This window comes from Pongo pygmaeus, chromosome 4, assembly GCF_028885625.2.
Source record: "Pongo pygmaeus isolate AG05252 chromosome 4, NHGRI_mPonPyg2-v2.0_pri, whole genome shotgun sequence".
Taxonomy (NCBI): Eukaryota; Metazoa; Chordata; class Mammalia; order Primates; family Hominidae; genus Pongo; species Pongo pygmaeus.
In genome coordinates this window covers 173,243,962-173,263,147 of record NC_072377.2, presented here as the reverse complement: position 1 = coordinate 173,263,147, position 19,186 = coordinate 173,243,962, and the positions used below count along the sequence as shown (strand labels likewise).

Below are 19,186 nucleotides of genomic sequence, written 5' to 3'. Positions count from 1 at the left end.
TTGACATGAGCCCTTCTGTATTATGCCAATCTTGAAAATCTGAATTAATCTGCACACACACACACGCACACACACACATACCTTGAGAGAACGGTATTTGTCTTACTCACCATTGAATCCCCTGAACCTAGCACAGTGCCACTTTATAAATGCGTTTTGATAAACAACTGAACAGACACCTATATGGTAGCAAAGACTTAATTCTACTTTGCATTATCGTTGGTTATTTGTATATGTCTCTCACCAGATGAGCCTCTGGAGGTCAGGAACTGGGTTATAGTCATCTCGATACTTATGCTCACTCATTGCTTCTCTAGTAATGACAATGTTAATAATACAAGCAGATACCATTTCATGAACATCCACTCTCTAGTTGCCAGGCACTAGACTATAACTACACAAGTTCATTTCCTTTTTTTTTTTTTTTTTTGAGACAGGGTCTTGCTCTGTTGCCTAGGCTGGGTGGAGTGCAGTGGCCTGATCTCTGCTCACTGCAGCGTCTGCTTTCCCGAGTTCAAGTGATTCTCTTGGCTCAGCCTCCTGAGTAGCTGGGCCTACAGGCATGTACCACCACACCTGGCTAATTTTTGTAGTTTTAGTAGAGATGGGGTTTCACCATCTTGGCCAGGCTGGTCTCGAACTCCTGACCTCAAGGGATCCATCTGCCTCAGCCTCTCAAAGTGCTGGGATTACGTGGGTGGCGTGAGCCACCATGCCCAGCTGTGTTCATTTACTTGTCATGATCACTCTGTGGGATGGTTTTATCAGTGCCTCTCACAGGGAAGGAAACTATAGTTCAGAGAGATTGAACAACTAGCCCAAGGTCATTTGGCTTATAAATAGAAGAGAGAGAATTTGAACCAGGTATTTCTGACACCAGAGCCCTATTCTCTCCCCGCTTCTTACTGCTTTCCTCTGTTGGGGTAGGAAGGGCTCTTATAAAGTTATTTCAACTGACTGGACATGAAAGTGGCTGGGACATCTTCAAACAGTCCTCATGACTGCTCTGTACTGCCGTCTCTCTACTTTTCTAGACTCTGCAGTGCTGCCAACTGCACTGCCTTGGGCTTTATGGCCCATGGGCTTCTCCTACCATAAGATGGGAGACCTTCCTCCCAACTTCCCCACAGCAACAACCACCCTGGAGGGAGCCACTGCCCACCTTTGGTGGCAGAATCCTCACCTGTCACGTAGTTCTTCAAATCTAGCTCACTGCTGAGAGGATTGTTGCTCTTGAACATATACAGGTTAAAGGGGGCCGGCTCCTTGCCCACGTTTTTCCACATGGTATAGTCTGGAGAGGTCCATCGTCCTGCCAGCACATCATAATCACGCTGAGTGAAGTGGACCAGCTTGGTCAGGGGGTCATAGAGTCCCCCATGGAAGCCAATGACCATCTGGAAGTCGGGGTTGGAGTCATAATAAATCTCCCCATAGGCCGTGTACTGCAGCTGTTTGATCATGAGGCCATTGATGCTGAACACAGCCAGAGGAGTCCCTGTGTTATCAGAGGCAACATAGTACTCCTCCCCACTGCTGCTCTCCATGGCAAAGAGGTGGCCCTGGAGGTCATAGTACAGTGAGGTAATCTCTGAGTTGGAGTGATTGTAGACATGGGTGATGCGCGTCGGGTTGTGGAGGTCAGAGTAGAAGTACTGCAGGTGGTGGCCCAGGTTGGTCTTGTAGGAAGCCCGCCGTCCTACGCCATCATAGCGGTACTGGACACTCCACCCGCTGGCCTTGTTGTAGGCTCTCGTTAGGAGGCCCTTGGAATTGTATTCGAAGATGTCAGACCCTCTCTGGCACAGATAGCCATCGTTGTCAATTTTGTACTGCACATCCCCGAGTCTGGTTATCCGATCCCGGAGGTCATAGCGCAAGGGCATGAGGCGCACACTGTTGCCTGGGTTCAGTAAGTGGAGATTCCCATTAAGGTCATAGCTGTAGCGCCAGGTCGGGCGGTCATTGACGGCCACGCTCTGGAGCTGCCCGTCCCCATCATAGTCATAGGTGTACTTCGTGGTATTGGCATAGGGCCCCAGTTTTAGCTCCCTCTTGATCACCCTGCCCATGCTGTCATATTGCACCGTCATCCAGTACATGAGGGACCGGAACATCTCATACTGGACCTCCTTGATCCGCCCATGGGTGTCGAAGTGTTTGCTGAGGGTCATCACAGCAGTAGTGATAATCTGGTTGATGTCATAATAGATGACTCCAAACTTACCAAAGTGTTCCACCTTGCCAGAAATCTCATCATAGCGGTAGAGGTCAACGGGGAGGGGAGTCTCACTTATGACGGGCTTGATGCTTGCGATGCGGAAGCTGTTGTCATGATAGGTGTAGTCAAACCTGGCATTGACCATGCCTTCCTCGGAGAACCTGTAGATCTGCTTGTCCACCAGGGGGCCAATCTTCCGGTACCTGATGGTGCAGGAGAAGCCCCCACTTTGGAGGTTGACCATCTTCAAGACACCGGTGGTCTCGTCATACCCGAAGGTGACGGCGGTACTGTCGTAGACAATCTCTGATAACTTGGAGAGTTTCCCATACTTGTAGAACACCTGGCGTCCGGTGCCCAAAAAGGAGGTCTTTAGGATGCGGCCATCATCACTGTAGTCAAAGATGACCGAAGCATTGCTTTCAGGCGGGTTGTAAATGTTGCGGATGTAGCCGATGGAGGTGTGTGTGGACATGCTGTGCCGGGCCACGCTGGGCATGGTGACGGCAAGGAGGCGGTCGGAGGAGTCATACTCAAATATATACTGACGTTGGCTCTGAAGCAGGAGGACCATGGACTGTAGAAAGGAAAGGGGAACAGAACATATCAGTTGGCTTTTGAGGACCAAGCATTCAAACAGACAGAATTTAGTCCATTTCCCCAAATGTCAACTCAAAAGTCATGAAAGATGGGAAGCTTAGACCAGATTAAACAGATTTATTTCACTGGACATGCCAATTCTGATGGATCATGGTGGTTGCCTAGACCACTGCTTCCCAAATTTAATGTGCATGCAAAATACTCAGGATCTTGTAAAAAGGCAGAGTCTAATTTGGTAGATCTGGGGTGGGGCCTGAGAATCTGCATTTTGTAACAAGCTCCCTGCAAATGCCAATGTTGCTTGGACGATACTTTAAGAATTGAGGGCTTGGACAGCTGAAGTGAGAGGCAAGACGTTTACCTCCACGCTCAATAACAACGAACCCCAAGATTGCTTAGAAATGACTGCCACTGGGTCCAGCTGGGGAGCTGTGTGAAACACATACCCTGATTAAATCTAAAAAAGAGAAAACACATCCTGCATTTTTTTTTTTTTTTTTTTTTTTTTGAAACAGAGTCTCACTCTATCACCCAGGCTGGAGTGCAGTGGTGCAATCTCAGCTCACTGCAACCTACTCCACCTCCTGGGTTCAAGCGATTCTCCTGTCTCAGCCTCCCGAGTAGCTGGAATTACAGGCATGCACCACCACGCCTGGCTAATTTTCGTATTTTTAGTAGAGACGGGGTTTCACCATGTTGGCCAAGCTGGTCTCGAACTCCTGACCTCAAGTGATCAGCCGGCCTCGGCCTCCCAAAGTGCTGGGATTACAGGTGTGAGCCATTGCACCCGGCCACATCCTGCATTTTGAAGCTACTGCAAAGATGAAATAACCTAGAATCACTGATTCTTTGGGGAAAAAAATGACTTCAATTAGAGGCAATTGGGAGATTCCTGCTCCCCTGGTCAATGATTCACGTATTTCAGGCGTAACGAGGACAGCATTCAGGAAGGACCAAGGGGACAGCAGTTCCGTCTTGCAGAGGGGTAACAGCTTTGTCTGCAAGTCACCGCTGTAATGAGTTGGTGAGAAGGGAAGGAATGGACCTGCACCAAGGGGAGTCTAGGTGAGAGGCCCAGGCTGAGCAAGCCCCTGTCTAATGACTACATGGCCAGGGCAGCCTTCAAAAGTCTTGATACGTGCCCAAAGGGACCTTTTTTTTTTTTAAAACCGCCACTCCAACCTGACCTTTTTCCAGCATGAGGACCTGAATTTGACACTTTCAGACACAGGGAATCACGTAGAGAGAATTCACGGGCTGTTTCAGCCAACAGGCCAAGTAGGAGAGGGTTGCTCTGTGTGCTTGAATTTTAGGCAAAATTCCCCATCCTGACGGCTTAATTTAGGGCAAGGCAGAAATGAATCACTGCATTTCCAATTCTTAAGTAATGATGAGCCGCGCTGCCAGTGGGATGATTCTGTCCGCTTCAACAGTACTTTTTTCTTTTTTGGAATAGAATCAGACAATTCGTCCTTTTTGCCATTACTGAGCGTCTAGCACCCCCTCCCCCCACCCCAATGGTAATAGTGCTGAGCTATGAATAACATTTGCCTTCAGATTTTCTTCCCCCTGTGAGGGTGGGAGCAGGAGGGAAGTCCTTGTAGAGTCGAAGTAAAGATGTTAAGATGTCTCATGGCAAAGCGTATCAGGCTAGCTTACAAGAGCAGCAGAAATGGCTAGGTGCAGTGGCTCATACCTGTAATCCCAGCACTTTGGGAGGCTGAGGTGGGCGATCACCTGAGGTCAGGAGTTCGAGACCAGCCTGGCCAATGTGGGGAAAGCCGTCTCTACTAAAAATACAAAATTAGCAGGGCATGGTGGCACATGCCTGTAAGTCACAGCTACCCAGGAGGCTGAGGCAGGAGAATTGCTTGAACCTGGGAGGCAGAGGTTGCAGTGAGCCGAGATCATGCCACTGCATTCCAGCCTGGGCAACAGAGCAAGTCTCCATCTCGGAAAAAAAAAAAAAAAAAAAGAAGCCGGAATAACAGAAATAACAGAAAGCCCTTGCTGTCAGGGCAGCATGTTCACCTACCTTATCAAGGTAGGAGTAGCTCCACACTTTCCCGTCAGCGAACATGCGGGACGTGATGCGGCCTTGCTTGTCGATGTCTATCCTCTCGCTCATGGCCCCACGCTGAAGCCCAGCTAGGCGCCCATTGAAGAAGTATGACACATTGACAGCTGCCAGCCCGCTGCTGGGCAGCCAGAGGAAGGGGCGGCCCACCTGGTCATAAATGATCCTCAGGGTGAACTTCCGGTGGTCATCATAGATCTTTTCAGTCCGAATATTTCGATCATAGTCAATGGACAAGAGATTTCTTCCATGGACCTAGGAAGACACAACAGGCCTGGTTTGAAAGACATCACCCAGGCATGCCGGCTCAGGCTTCAGTGGAGGACATGGCTGGCATGGCCAGGGCTTAAGTGTTTACTGGAGGAAGAAATAACCCCAAAGTTAGAGTAGTGCTTTCTAAGCTCCTTATCATGGCACAGATAGAAAATGGCAATATTTGGCTGGGCGTGGTGGCTCACACCTGTAATCCTAGCACTTTGGGAGGCTGAAGTGGGTGGATCACCTGAGGTCAGGAGTTCAAGACCAGCCTGGCCAACATGGTGAAACCCCGTCTCTACTAAAAATATAAAAATTAGCTGGCATGGTGGCATGCACCTGTAGTTCCAGCTACTGGGGAGGCTGAGGCAGGAGAATCACTTGAACCCGGGAGGTGGAGATGGCAGTGAGCTGAAATTGTGCCATGCACTCCAGCCTGGGTGACAGATTGAGACTCTATCTAAAAAACAAACAAACAACAACAACAAAAAAAAAACCAAAGAAAAAAAGAAAAGAAAAGAAAATTGTAGTATTTGTATGGTGCAACAGAAGATAAAAATAAGGCAGCTTATGGCCAGAGATGACTGACCTGGGCATGGCTGCGATGGACAGTTGGGTAGGCTGTGCACTGCACAATTACAAAGGTGCCATAGGATCGTGGAAAGTGTGAATGGTGAAAATTGTGCAGTGCGCAAATTATACAGCAATATACAACAGACTTGAACCCTGGAGTTTTGCCTGGGCTGCCTGGCCACCCTGGGGGCAAGAGAGTTTGCATATTTGCACACTTGTAACTCTTTTTGGCACATCATTAGCTGAGAAGCTAATGATCTTTAAGAACAGGTGCCATAATTTCTTATGAAATCTTAAGTAAAGTTACCTAGAAGAGTGGAGAACAGGGCTTAGAAATCCATATTTTACAAAGATTTGGGAATATGAAGCCTCATTCCTATGTGAACTTCTTTCCTTCTAATATCTAGAGAAAAATCTTGCCACTGTCAAGAATGTGAGACATCAGTGGGGAGGGCTCAGCAGGGCTAGGGGATTTCCAACAAAGGGATGAACTGATTTACTTAGATTTGAAAGGAATAGGGGAACACATCAGACATAATTTAATATTTATTTAGAAGTTGATCTGATCAGAGAAGAAAGCCTATCCCAGAAGGCAGAGCTGGGAGACTAGACTCTGGTGAGGGGCAAAGGAGAGGGACTCCTGAGATTCAGCTAGCCCTGAGTGGGTGGCTGGAAGTGAATGAAATCAGCCAGACTCAGCCCAGGCTCTCACAACTTCACTGACTGCAAATCCAGACATCCCTGGGGTGGCTGCTGAAGGCAAGGGACGATGTAAACAGGCAGAAGGAAGAGACTCGAGAGATGTCTGGTACCTCCTCACTTTACCCTAATGATTCAACAGCACTTACTGGTAATAATGATGGTAGTGATGGTGGTGATGATAGTAATAACTTTTTTTTTTTTTTTTTTTTTGAGATAGAGTCTTGCTCTGTTGCCCAGGCTGGAGTGCAGTGGTGTGATCTCAGCTCACTGCAACCTCTGCCTCCCGGGTTCAAGCAATTCTCCTGCCTTAGCCTCCCTCCTGAGTAGTTGGGATTACAGGCATGTGCCATCATGTCAGGCTAATTTTTGTATTTTTAGTAGAGACGAGGTTTCACCATGTTGGCCAGGCTGGTCTCGAACTCCTAACCTCAGGTGATCCACCCACCTTGTCCTCCCAAAGTTCTAGGATTACAGGTGTGAGCCACCACGTCCAGCTGATAGTAATGATGACTTTAATATATGCTGAGGACGAATAGATACAGGCATTGTGTTAGGCATTTTGCATCCATTGTTTGAGTTGTTGCTCACAAAGACCATTTGACAAATGAAGAAATAGCTTCAAACAGAGTGGTTACAAAACTTGCTCAAGGTCACACAGCAGTGAAGTGGTTGGATTGGTCTGGAACTTAGGCCTTCAGACTTTAACCAGTTAACTTCTTATACACTTCACCAGCTTTACTGCTTCCTGTATTGTATGTCCATTGAGTGCCCTGAAATGTGTCAAACGATGAACAGACTGTGAAGCATTTTCACGGCCCTTGAAAGCTCCACATTGCAGCTTTGGGGGTGTGTGTGTGGGGGGGTGGGACAAGGAATAATTCTAATACCACAGACACTTGCATTCTGGGAAACAGCTTTGTGCCCAGGTAACGAAACACATTTCGCAGCTTCCTTCAGAGATAGGGGTGGCCAACAAGATGTAAGTGGTTGTTGCTGGCTGGTCTTCTGGGAAATATTCTTAAAGGAAATTGACTCAGCTGAGAGCTAGGCAATCTTTAATTCTTCCCTTTCCTCCTTTTCCTGGGTGAAATGTGTATGTGATGGCTGGAGCTCCAGCATTTACCTTGTGACTATGAGGTAACTTTGGGGCTGGAGACCTCCAGGATGATGGCCTATCCAGAGAAAAAGAGTCTAGATCTCTGTTGATCTAGGTGTCTTCAGTGTTCATCCATACAACCAAGGATTGCTTTTCCTAAGCTCCTTTCAGATCACAGGAAAATAATAAGCATAAATCCTGTTTAAACCCTTGCTATTGCTAATCTGTTACTAGCAGTGGAAACAAATCTAAATTGATACAAGTCCCTGATACTTTGGCAGGTGCTATGCTAGGTACTTTACATACCTGATCCCATTTTCACTCTCATGACATAGAAACTATCTTACATAAGAGCAACTGAGGTCTACAGGAGTCCCATAACTAGACAAGTGGCAGAAGTGGAATTTGAACCCAGGACTACAGATTCTCCAAACCATTGCTGTTTCTATAAGGTCGTCTCAGAGAGAGGATAGAATATTTATCATAGGACAATTAGAAAAGAGAATGCATAGGCCAGGTGCGTGTGGCTCACGTCTGTAATTTCAACATTTTAGGGGGCCGAGATGGGCGGATCACCTGAGGTCAGGAGTTTGAGACCAGCCTGGCCAACATGGTGAAACCCTGTCTCTACTAAAAAAAAAAAATTAGCCAAGCATGGTGGCATGTGTCTATAATCCCAGCTACCCAAAAGGCTGAGGCAGGAGAATTGTTTGAACCCAGGAGGTGGAGGTTGCAGTGAGCCAAGATCATACCACTGCACCCCACCCTGGGGGACAGAGTGAGACTCTGTTTCAAAAAAAAAGAACAAAAAGAAAAAGAAAAGAGAATGCATCAAAGCATGGGGAGAGAAATAAAGGTGGTGAGTTCTTGGGATTATAAGGAACCCTAACTTCAAGTGGAAGAGTCCTATCAACAACTTCCAGCAACTGGGAATAGTCAAGAAGGCAAAGGCTGAGTAGTAGGATTTTTTTTTTTTTTTAAAAACAGGTCCAAAAGTTAATGCTGTCTGAATTATTGGGGATTGGAGCCATCATTTTCAGAGCAAAACACACAGTGGAGGTCAGAAAGATAGATCATCTCCTCTGCCAACAGAAGCTTGGTCACATTGGGTTGGTTCATCTGGGACAACTATGGAAGGCCACCATCATTCTTAAACCTATGGGTTTCAGATTTTGGTTCAAGACCTCTCCAACATTTTGTTAGGCAAAATGAATGATGCAACAACGAGGAAGGATTTCCAGGGTTTTTGGAGGCAACTGCTGGGAACTTCCCATCATGCCTACTTATTTCCATCCCCTTGGCCATCCTTAGTTTTTCCTCCTTCCCTTTCCTTATGTTTTTTTCTTTTTGCTCATATCATAGGGCCCCAGTGCATTTATTAATTATTGAACATTGAGTGTCAGCTAATGCCAGGTTTGGTGTCTGCTCTGGTATACAAGGAAGAAAAACCACAGCAATAGCAACATGTTGAGCACTTACACAGGCTGAGCATTGTTCTCAGCATTGCCCTTGTTTTGTCTAATTTACACAACAACACTCTCAGGCAGGCATTATTATCATCCACATTTTGCACACAAGATATAGATAAGTTTAAGTGACTTGCTCAAGTTTAGATAAATACTAAGTGGTAGAGCCAGGATCCCCATACAGAGCTTGCTGTCTTAACCTCCAGGCTGTACACCTCTAGTATTGAGGGGTGTTGGACCACAGGCTTTCCATCAAGCATGCAATTCTAAACTACACGGGACACTCTCTTAAAGCTCTGCTGCTTGGCTGGCTCCACGCCTGCTGAATCAGCTCCTCAGGGAATAGGGGTTTGGGTCTTGTTGATTTTTTTTTTTTTTTTTTTTGAGACAGAGTCTCGCTCTGTCATCCAGGCTGGAGTGCAGTGGCAGGATCTCGGCTTACTGCAACCTCTGCCCCCCGGGTTCAAGTGATTCTCATGTCTCTGCCTCCCAAGTAGCTGGGACTACAGAGGTGCACCACCATGCCTGGCTGATTTTTATATTTTTTTAGTAGAGACGGGGTTTCACCATGTTGGTCAGGCTGGTCTCGAACTCCTGACCTCAAGTGATCTGCCTGCCTCAGTCTCTCAAAGTGCTGGGATTACAGACATGAGCCACCGTGCCCAGCTGGGGATTTTTGATTTTTAAAAGCTCCCTGGGTGATTCCGATGTTGTGTACTTTTGGTTAAAATACACTCAGTGTGATATAAGGCCTTATCTTTAGTTACCTGGGAAAGACCAATGGGAAAAATCACATATATAACCATAATATAATCATATGTGTGTATAGATGCATATATGTGTGCATAATATACTATAATATGTAATCATGGGAAAGACCAACATGTAAATAATATATGTGATCATGACTATCATAATAACGACGATATTAGTGTGTGAGGGTGCTTAGATTACAGAAAGAACCCCGAACATTCCTGATCTCATAAGCTAAGCAGCATCAGGCCTGGTTAGTGCTTGGATGGGATTACAAAAGAACTAAATACTGGGTAAACAAAGAAGAGGGGTCCCTAACCTCTGACTGCCACCCTGGGATTTGCTGCTGTTACTTAGAGCTGAGAGGCCTCCGACCATTGACCCAGGTGCACCAACTATAAAGAAGTAATGATGGGTGCTAGCCATTAGCCATGGATAACTTAGGGTGGGTTTTTACTTGCAAATTTACTATATCCTTGGGACAATGGGATTTTTTGATAGCACAGGTTTGAGTTAACTTTGAAATGTGAAAATTTCTATTAAAATGCCCAATCCTTCTAATAATTAAATCTGAAAAATTCACTGGAAGGTGAGCCAAGGATTTCAGGCCAGTTGTGTAATCTAATAGAATTTCTTTAATTATGAGGGTGCCATTTATAAAGGGGGGTGCCCCAGCTGTGGGTGCGAGATGCTGGAGGGTCCAACAGGTATGATCGGCCCTTTAAGGATGCCTGATCCCCCAGTTTAGAGCATGTGGGAGCTTTAATTTAGCTGCAGTGTTCTCTTATTCTGAATTAAATTACCCGGCTAGCAATATTTAAATTAACCTTGAGGCTTCCTGGAGAACATAAAAGTTATTTTGAATTATTTTCACTGCCGGGATCAGCACAATTCCCTTCCCAGTCGGCTTGGTAGGAATTCAGTGATAGAGAAACCAATTTTTAAATTAATACAATTTTGTGTTTGTAAGGAAGCCATTATTTTTAATTATCGGGCATTTTCCTCAGCCTGGCTTCCCCAGTTAATAAAACTCAGCTATTTAGCATGCTTTTTTATTTTTGCAGAGGGCAGACTTTGGGAAGTGGTTTCCCCTGCAGAATATCCCCCCAGAACGTTTTGATCTCACCAAGCATACGCCTGTCACAAGTAAGCTCATAAAAAACCCGAGAAAAGGAAACGCTGTCGTCAAAACGGCCCTGCTGGGCCTATAACCGGTGACTCTAACTTAGCTGCAGGCGCAATGACAGGAGCTAGTGATTTGAGAAACATGAGGGAGGAAATTACACTGGGCTGGATCCCCTCCAGGAAATGGAATTGTAACACAGCAGGAGAGATTTCAGTTAGACGTATAGAAGAACCCTTTGCCCATCCTGCTTTGAGTATGGGAAACCCAAAAAAGATTAGTGAGGGGGGTCACGAGAATCTCCCTGTCTGGTGACGTTTAAAAGCAGAAGAGTTTGCCTTGGAGAGTTTAGTTATTTACCTACCCACAGGTAAAGCCTGGCCTAGAGGACATCTTCATTTTCTTTCCAGGTCAGTCCTCTGGGATTTAATTTAATTAAATTAATTTATTTATTTGAGATGGAGTCTCGCTGTGTCTCCCAGCCTGGAGTGCAGTGGCGTGATCTGGGCTCACTGCAAGCTCCACCTCCCGGGTTCACACCATTCTCCTGCCTCAGCCTCCTGAGTAGCTGGGACTACAGGTGCCCGCCACCATGCCCAGCTAATTTTTTTGTATTTTTTTAGTAGAGATGGGGTTTCACCGTGTTAGCCAAGATGATCTCGATCTCCTGACCTCGTGATCTGCCCGCCTTGGCCTCTCAAAGTGCTGGGATTACAGGCATGAGCCACCGCGCCCGGTCTGGGATTTTAAAAGTAGCTATCCCCAGCTCCCACACAACAAGACTCAATGCTACACTGGGATCAGTGCTTGTGGAGACAAAACAACTTGCTATAAATTTAATATTAGCTTAAATAATGCATCATTAGAAGGGTGAGCCTCTGCAAACACATTAAATAATGTATTCCCTAAGCAAACATTATGTTTGGATGACTTGCTGTTTTGGGTGGAGGTGAGGTGGAAAGGTGGAAAGACCCGAGTTTGAGTGGTGGTTTTGACACTCATCAGTGTCACTGATTAGCTTTGCCATACCAAAACCATACCTTCACCATTCACGTCTCAGTTTCCTTGTCTGTAATGGCCTGGGAACTGGTGACTCGGGACTTTATCTTATTTTTCTTAGTGTCTCTATTTTGTTTTGGAAAGTGCTTGGTGCTCAATGAACATTAGTGAATAAGCAGACTGAATCAGACTGGGTACAACAACCCTGCTAACTCTGATGATCTGAAGTTCCAACATGGAAAATCAAGAATAGAAAATCTGATTAGGCTGGGCATTGTGGCTCACACCTATAATCCCAGCACTTTGGGAGGCTGAGGTGGGTGCATTGCTTGAGGTCAGGAGTTCGAGACCAGCCTGGTCAACATGATGAAACCCCGTCTTTACTTAAAAAACACAAAAATTAGCTGGGCATGGTGGTGCATGCCTGTAGTCCCAGCTACTTGGGAGGCTGAGGCAGGAGAATGGCTTGAACCTGGGAGGTGGAGGTTGCAGTGATCCAAGATTGTGCCACTGCACTCCAGCCTGGGTGACAGAGCAAGGCTCTGTCTCAAAAAAAAAAAAAATTATCTATATATGTATATATATATAAAAATATATATGTGTATATATGTATATATATAAATATATATGTGTATTATATAAATACATGTGTACATGCTTTTTAATTTTGTGTATATATATTTTATTTATGTGTATATATATATACACATGTGTAAATATATTTTATTTATGTGTGTGTGTATATATATATATGTATATATATGATTAGGACACCTGTGGTCTCCAAATATCTGAAAAGCTTCATTCCAAAGACCTAGTAGAGTCATTCTGGAAGGCCCCTGGGACCTGGAATTCATAGGCAGAGGTGGGAGGGAGCAGATTTTCATTATGTCATTGGAAAATCCCATTCATTCATTGTTTCATTCAATATTTACTGAGCACCTACTATGTGCTTGTTACTGGGACTGTCACTTAAGATAGAACAAGACAGTTATGACCCCTGCCCTAGAGGGGCAGGCCACAGGCCAGAGGGGGATAATAACAGGTCAGCCAACAACAAAAACCATTTTTAGTGTGGTAATGGCAGTAGACATAGGGAAGGAACTGTGGCAATGAGGAAGGACGTGGAGCCAGAGCTGGGAATGATGAGGATGATTTCCCAGAGAAAGCGCTGCTCGGTGGGGGCCTGGGTATGAGTAAGGCTTGGACAGGTGAGGGTGGGAGAAGAGTCAGGGAGAATATTCCAGGTGGGGAGGGTCAGCAAATGAAAGCACAGGGGATGAGCAAGGGCCTTGCACAGGCAGAGCATGGCTGTTTTCAGGTGATGCTGTGAGTATTCTAGTGCAGGTGGCGGTCCATTGGTAGGGATGTAGTGAGAAGGGGCAGAGGGTGTCTGGTATGGAGGCTCAGCCCAGATGACCGGAATAAGCTGTATTTGTTATCCTTTGACCTGAACTTCCAGAAGTCAGGTATGTTGTATATTTCCTAGTGTCCAAGAAGGAGGCTCCCCATGAGGGCTCATTTGCACGTACAGGGTGGATAATCTGCAGAAGACTTCTGTATTTCTAAGATCCTTAAAAGGGCCAATAAGATAAGGCTCTACCCCTTGACCTTACCCTCAGCTGGTTTACTCCAGCCACACTGGAGCTCTCCTTCTGTTCAGGATACAGGCAGAAGTCTCTTCTGCCTCAGGGCCTTTTGCACATGCTAGGGCTTTAGCATAGAGGCTTTTCCCCCAACTCCATGCCTGGGAAATTCCTACCTATACTTCATTCAGTTCTCAGTTCAAATGTCATTTTCTCAGAGATGGCTTAACCTATATCATATATTCCGTATTATCTCCACCCTACATTTTTCCCAAAGCACCCATCACAATTTCTTTTTTTTTTTTCTCTTTGAGGCAGAGTCTCACTCTGTCACCCAGGCTGGAGTGCAGTGGTGCCATCTCGGCTTACTGCAACCTCTGTCTAGCACGTTCAAGTGATTCTATTGCCTCAGCCTCCGACGTAGCTGGGATTATAGGCGTGCGGCACCACACCTGGCTAATTTTTGTATTTTTAGTAGAGATGGGGTTTCGCCATGTTGGCTAGGCTGGTCTTGAACTTCTGACCTCAGGTCATCCACCCGTCTGGGCCTCCCAAAGTGCTGGGATTACAGGCGTGAGCCACCGTACCCAGCCCACAATTTCTATATATCGTTTGTACATTTATTTGATTATTATCTCCTTGCTAAGGTGTAAGAGGTAAAGGCATAAGCTCCATTAGGGTTTTTCCACTTTTCCACATCATCATCCCAAACAGAAGCCACCCAAAAGTAATGTTTGCTTGGGGAATACATTATTTAATCTGTTTGCAGAGGCTTGCCCTTCTAATTATGTGTTATTTAAGCTAATATTAAATTTATCCCAAGTTCTGTCTGCACAAGTGCTGCTCACCATGTAAGATGAAATCTTTTGTTCACTAATGTACACTCAGTGCCTAGCATAGTGCCAAGAACACAGGAGGTGTTTAAAATATAAAATATTAGTCACGTGAAGAATGAATGCATTGTGGCAGGAAGGAGTTGTGAAAATTCAGGCTTTCATAATGACTTGTGTGTGTTAACAGACCTGCTTGAGTGGGCTCCACGCAGAACTGAGTTCATGTGTGTGTGTTCACGTGCACATAGGCACGCCCATCCCCCTACCTCACTCCTCTGTCACTGTGATTTGCCACATAAGTAAAAGTAACACACGCCAACACGTAGTTGCAATGTCATATTAATTATATGGGAGCCAAAACAAAATTACTAACTCCCACTTCTTCTTGGAATACTAATAACACTAATACCAATATCATGATGGAAGATTATCTTGGAAGCAATTTTTCTTTTGTTCTGCTACCTACACATGTAGCTGTTTCTTGCTTCTGCAATCTCTATGTAAATCATAATCAGGAAGAAATATCCTAGAGCGTGGTTATATGCTTTCCTTTACAAAGAGAATCATCCTGCACGAGATCCATTTTAGGAAAGAGTAGAAGTTTTAAATCTTAATAGAAGGGGTTGATTTCAGTTCTCTTCCAAAAGCCTAGAAAAAAGGCTTGTTGGGGTGGGAGGCAATAGAGCCTCAAGAGATCCTCAGGGCCAGGAGTTTTAGATCCTCAGAACCAGGAGTTTTGCCTTATGATTAGGCTTCGGAGGGATGGAGGATGTAGACTACATTTGGGATATTTATATTTTAACCTTGTATCCCTTTCTTTCTTTTTTGGGTACGGCACCTCTTTTCTCTAGGGCTTCCCTGTCTAGGTGCTTTTACTGAGATGTCTATTATAAGATACAGGTATGATCATGTGACCTGTGCCTGCCTGACTCATCACAGATCCCCAGCTCCCTGACCAGAGATTTGCCCAGGAATGTGAACTCCCTCTGCCAGGTCAATCTTACTTCCATGAGATATTTTATGAAAAATAGAAATGCTGGGGGAGATACCTTCCTTTTTCCTCTGGGTTCACTTAGCTGTGATGATGTAAGCCTGGAGTCAACTTTGGCTAAGTCTGCCTGACCACCCCCCACCCCCGCAATGTGAAGAGGACATTAGTCTTCTGTAGGAGAAAATTAGGTCAACTGCTGAGAGAGAAACCCTGCCATGGGATGGAAGGGGGCTGTGAGAAAGAGAAAGAGAGAGAGATGTCCATCTGATATGGTTTGGCTGTGTCCCCACCCAAATCTTGATTTGAATTATATCTCCTTGAATTCCCATGTGTTGGGAGGGACCCAGGGGGAGGTAATTGAATCCTGGGGGCCAATCTTTCCTGTGCTATTCTAGTGATAGTGAATAAGTGTCACGAGATCTGATGGGTTTATCAGGAGTTTCCGCTTTTGCTTCTTCCTCATTTTCTCTTGATGCCGTCATGTAAGAAGTGCCTTTTGCCTCCCGCCATGATTCTGAGGCCTCCCCAGCCATGTGGAACTGTAAGTCCAATTAAACCTCTTTTTCTTCCCAGTCTTTATCAGCAGCCTGAAAACAGACTAGTACACCATTTAATGACATCTTGGAGTCTCTGAGGCCAGCTTCTCCCTTGTGGCGGCCCTGTTAGGTGAGACAGCGCCTACCCTTTTAAGTTAGTCTGAGTGCACTTCCTGTCTCTTGCAGTGGAAGGATTCCAGACAGATGTAGCGTCAATGTATTTGTGAATTTATACCCACTTTGGTGGGGGAGCATTTACACATTAAGAAGGAGCCTATAGAAGGCACAGTTATTACATCTTTCTTTGTCACCTGTTGTCTGAGAACCCACCACATGGCACTTGTCACCAGGGATACGGGGCGACCTGGTCCCTGCACTTATGGAGCTCACAGATGCCATGATGTAACTGCTGCTTTTTTTTTTTTTTTTTTTTGAGATGGAGTCTCACTCTGCCGCCAGACTGGAGTGCAGTGGCACGATCTTGGCTCACGGCAACCTCTGACTCCCTGGTTCAAGCGATTCTCCTGCCTCAGCCTCCTAAGTAGCTGGGATTACAGGCATGCACCACCACGCCTAGCTGATTTTTGTATTTTTAGTAGAGATGGGGTTTCACCATTTTGTTCAGGAGGGTCTCGATCTCCTGACCTTGTGATCCACCCGCCTCGGCCTCCCAAAGTGCTGGGATTACAGGCGTGAGACACCATGCCTGGCCTGCTTCATGTTTTCGCAGGGCCGGAGTGAGTGAAGAAAGGAATGGAGGACAATGCGGGCAGGAGGGGGAGGACTCTTTCAAAGGAGATTCTTTGAGGAGTTCTTGGGAGGCATAATGAAAATCTTCCCTGCATTGAGTTTGGGCAGGAATGAAGGGACTAACACTCCATTACAAAGCTTTTGGTGAAAGGATGTGGTCCCAGTCTATCCATCCGCCATCATCTTACATTACCCCAGGCTGTAAGGAAGAGCCACTGATACTTTCCTCCACTAAGAGATGCCTCCGTCTGGAGGACTGTGGCAAGAAAGGGTACCTAGGTGGGTTGGAATTTCACTGGGCACTGTTCTATCGTGATGGCTTCACTGAGATTGTTGGTCTTCTCTAAACTCCAGGAATGTTCAGAGCCTTGGGCCCTCACACCCCTCAGCTGACTAGGCTCCCAGGAGCTTGCCAGTCCCGGGGAAGTTCAGGCCATTTGCTTCGTGCATGATACCCACACATTCTCTCCAAATCCCTGCTCTCCACATGGGGAGCAGTGATTACATGGTGCTGGTTAAATGGCTGCATTTCAAAGTTCATTTAATTTCTTCCCCATTCCAAGAGGCAGGGCTGGGGCCACCAGAATCTTACATCTCCGGCTTGGGTTTCAGCTCCCAGCCACTCTCTTTTACAGAGCCCGCAGAGCGTGGACGGCCACCCAGCCTTCCTGGTTTACATGATCATGGGGAGAGCCTGTCAAAAGGTGAGCATGACACAGCAACCCTGCTAGTTGCCCAATCCTCGTGTGCTAGACATCTCTCAAATCTCTCCCCCTACCTTCTTTCTTTCCTCGCTGCTAGTGATTTAGTTTCTTGTTTGGACTAATGCAGCACCCTCCTTACTGTCCCTCTCCTCCTATCTATCTTGTCCCCTTCTCACCTGTCTTTCCCCATACCTGAGGAAGTCAGAGAGATCTTTCTTTTCCTTTTTTTTTTTTTTTTTTTTGAGACAGGGTCTTGCTCTGTTGCCCAGGCTGGAGTACAGGGCATGATCAGAACTCACTGCAGCCTCAAACGCCTGTGCTCAAGCAGTCCTCCTGCTTTGGCCTCCCGAATAGCTGGGACTACAGGCATGCGCCACCATGACAGGGTCTCCCTATGTTGCCCAGGCTGGTCTCCAACTCCTGGGCTCAAGGGATCCTCCTGCCTTGGCCTCCCAAAGTGCTAGGATTATAGGCATGAGCTACTGTGCCGGGCCATGGTCGGCTATTTAAACTTTTGTTGTTGTTGTTGTTGTTGTCGTAGAGACAGGGTTTTGCTATATTGCCTAGGCTGGTCTTGAACTCCTAGGCTAAAATGATCTTCCCACTTTGGCCTCTCAAAGTGTTGGGAAAACAGGCATGAGCCACTGTGCCCAGGCTGGAGAGAGCTTTCTAATGCTACACATCCCAGCACATCACTCTGCTAATGAAGTCCAGGTAGGGCTCACCATTGCCCTCAGGATAAATGTTAGCCTGGCACCATGTTCCTTTCCATGTGCAGTCTCTGGCTGCATCTTCTCTCTGCTAATGAAGTCCAGGTAGGGCTCACCATTGCCCTCAGGATAAATGTTAGCCTGGCACCATGTTCCTTTCCACGTGCAGTCTCTGGCTGCATCTTCTTTTTCTACCCCACTCTCTAACAAACACATCCACTGCCACGCTGAATTAGTTTTCTGAGCTGCCATTCCCTTTTTGGCCTCTTGGCCTTTCCACAGGCGACATTCTTTGTCCTGTCATCTCTGTTCGCTATCTCTGCCTGGCTGATTCTTACTACTCTACAGAACTGATTCCAGCTCCTCTGTGAAGCCCTTCCTGATCTCTTGTCAAACGGGAGACCTGAGCACTCTGCTACGTGCTTACTAAGTCTTAGTTCATCATCTTCTTCTTAGGCACTCAGAAAAGACAATATTTTCCAGGCTTCCCTGCGGTTCAGTTGAGGTTCCCTGACAGTGTTCTCACCAGGGTGGGTGGAAGTGAGGCCTGCCGTGTCCAGGCCTGCTTATTAAGCTCTCGTGAATCACACAAACTCTCTTCCCTTGCTGCAGCAACTGCACAGACCCTGTGCTTAAGATGGCAGGATCGCAAGACAGAGCAACTGGAGCAAGTCCTCATTAAGAAGAGCCGCCCGATGCATTTGGACCGCGATATGTTACACCCACGAGATTTCAGGATAGGCCGTGGCCTATCCTCTTCCAGCAGATACAGTTAAGTATCCCTTTCTTTGTGCTTTTGGCCTGTATCATAGCTTACATCACACTACTAATACTGTCTTCTCCATGAGACTGTTAGCTACTTGGTGCCACTCAGTTTTCTTTATCTCTCTAGAGTCTACTTGTTCCGTGGTACTGACTGTAGTGTTGGCACCTAGTAAACATCTTTTGAATAAATGAAGACTTTCATGCCTTCATATGACAGTGGAGCAGGAATGAAAAAACACAGCAAGACTAAGCTAGATAGGGAAAGAAGAGCCCATCTTGCCGTTGGTGAGACAGCCTGCTAGCTTTATGGGGCCAATGGGTACCTTCGGCTTAGGGGCTGCAAACTCCCTGCCATGGGCTCACGAAACATCTGATGAAATGGCCACTCCCCAGTTCCCTCAATCCACATCACACCCAACCTTTCCCTTATACCTTCTTCCAACTGC

General features: G+C 46.2%; 1 protein-coding gene and 1 long non-coding RNA gene across 13 annotated transcripts in view; one reads left to right on the top strand and one right to left on the bottom strand.

The window, feature by feature from the left end:
• Positions 1-19,186, bottom strand: part of TENM2 (teneurin transmembrane protein 2) — a 1,186,617-nt gene that overhangs the window by 16,858 nt on the left and 1,150,573 nt on the right. For all 10 annotated transcript variants that reach the window (XM_054488238.2, XM_054488240.2, XM_063665336.1 and 7 more), the window contains 2 exons: positions 4,857-5,153; positions 1,184-2,798 (listed from right to left, as the gene is read on the bottom strand). In XM_054488238.2, the coding sequence (XP_054344213.1) occupies positions 1,184-2,798; positions 4,857-5,153 (1,912 nt within the window). The remainder of the gene's footprint in view (positions 1-1,183; positions 2,799-4,856; positions 5,154-19,186) is intronic.
• The window catches only part of LOC129036709 (uncharacterized), a 42,241-nt gene that overhangs the window by 22,122 nt on the left and 933 nt on the right, over positions 1-19,186 (top strand). For 2 of the 3 annotated variants that reach the window (XR_008502625.2, XR_010126460.1), the window contains exons 2-3: positions 17,197-17,265; positions 18,588-18,746. This is a non-coding gene — a long non-coding RNA (uncharacterized LOC129036709). Of the gene's footprint in view, positions 1-17,173; positions 17,266-18,587; positions 18,747-19,186 lie in introns of all 3 variants that reach the window. The other variant, XR_010126461.1, reaches the window with a different exon arrangement.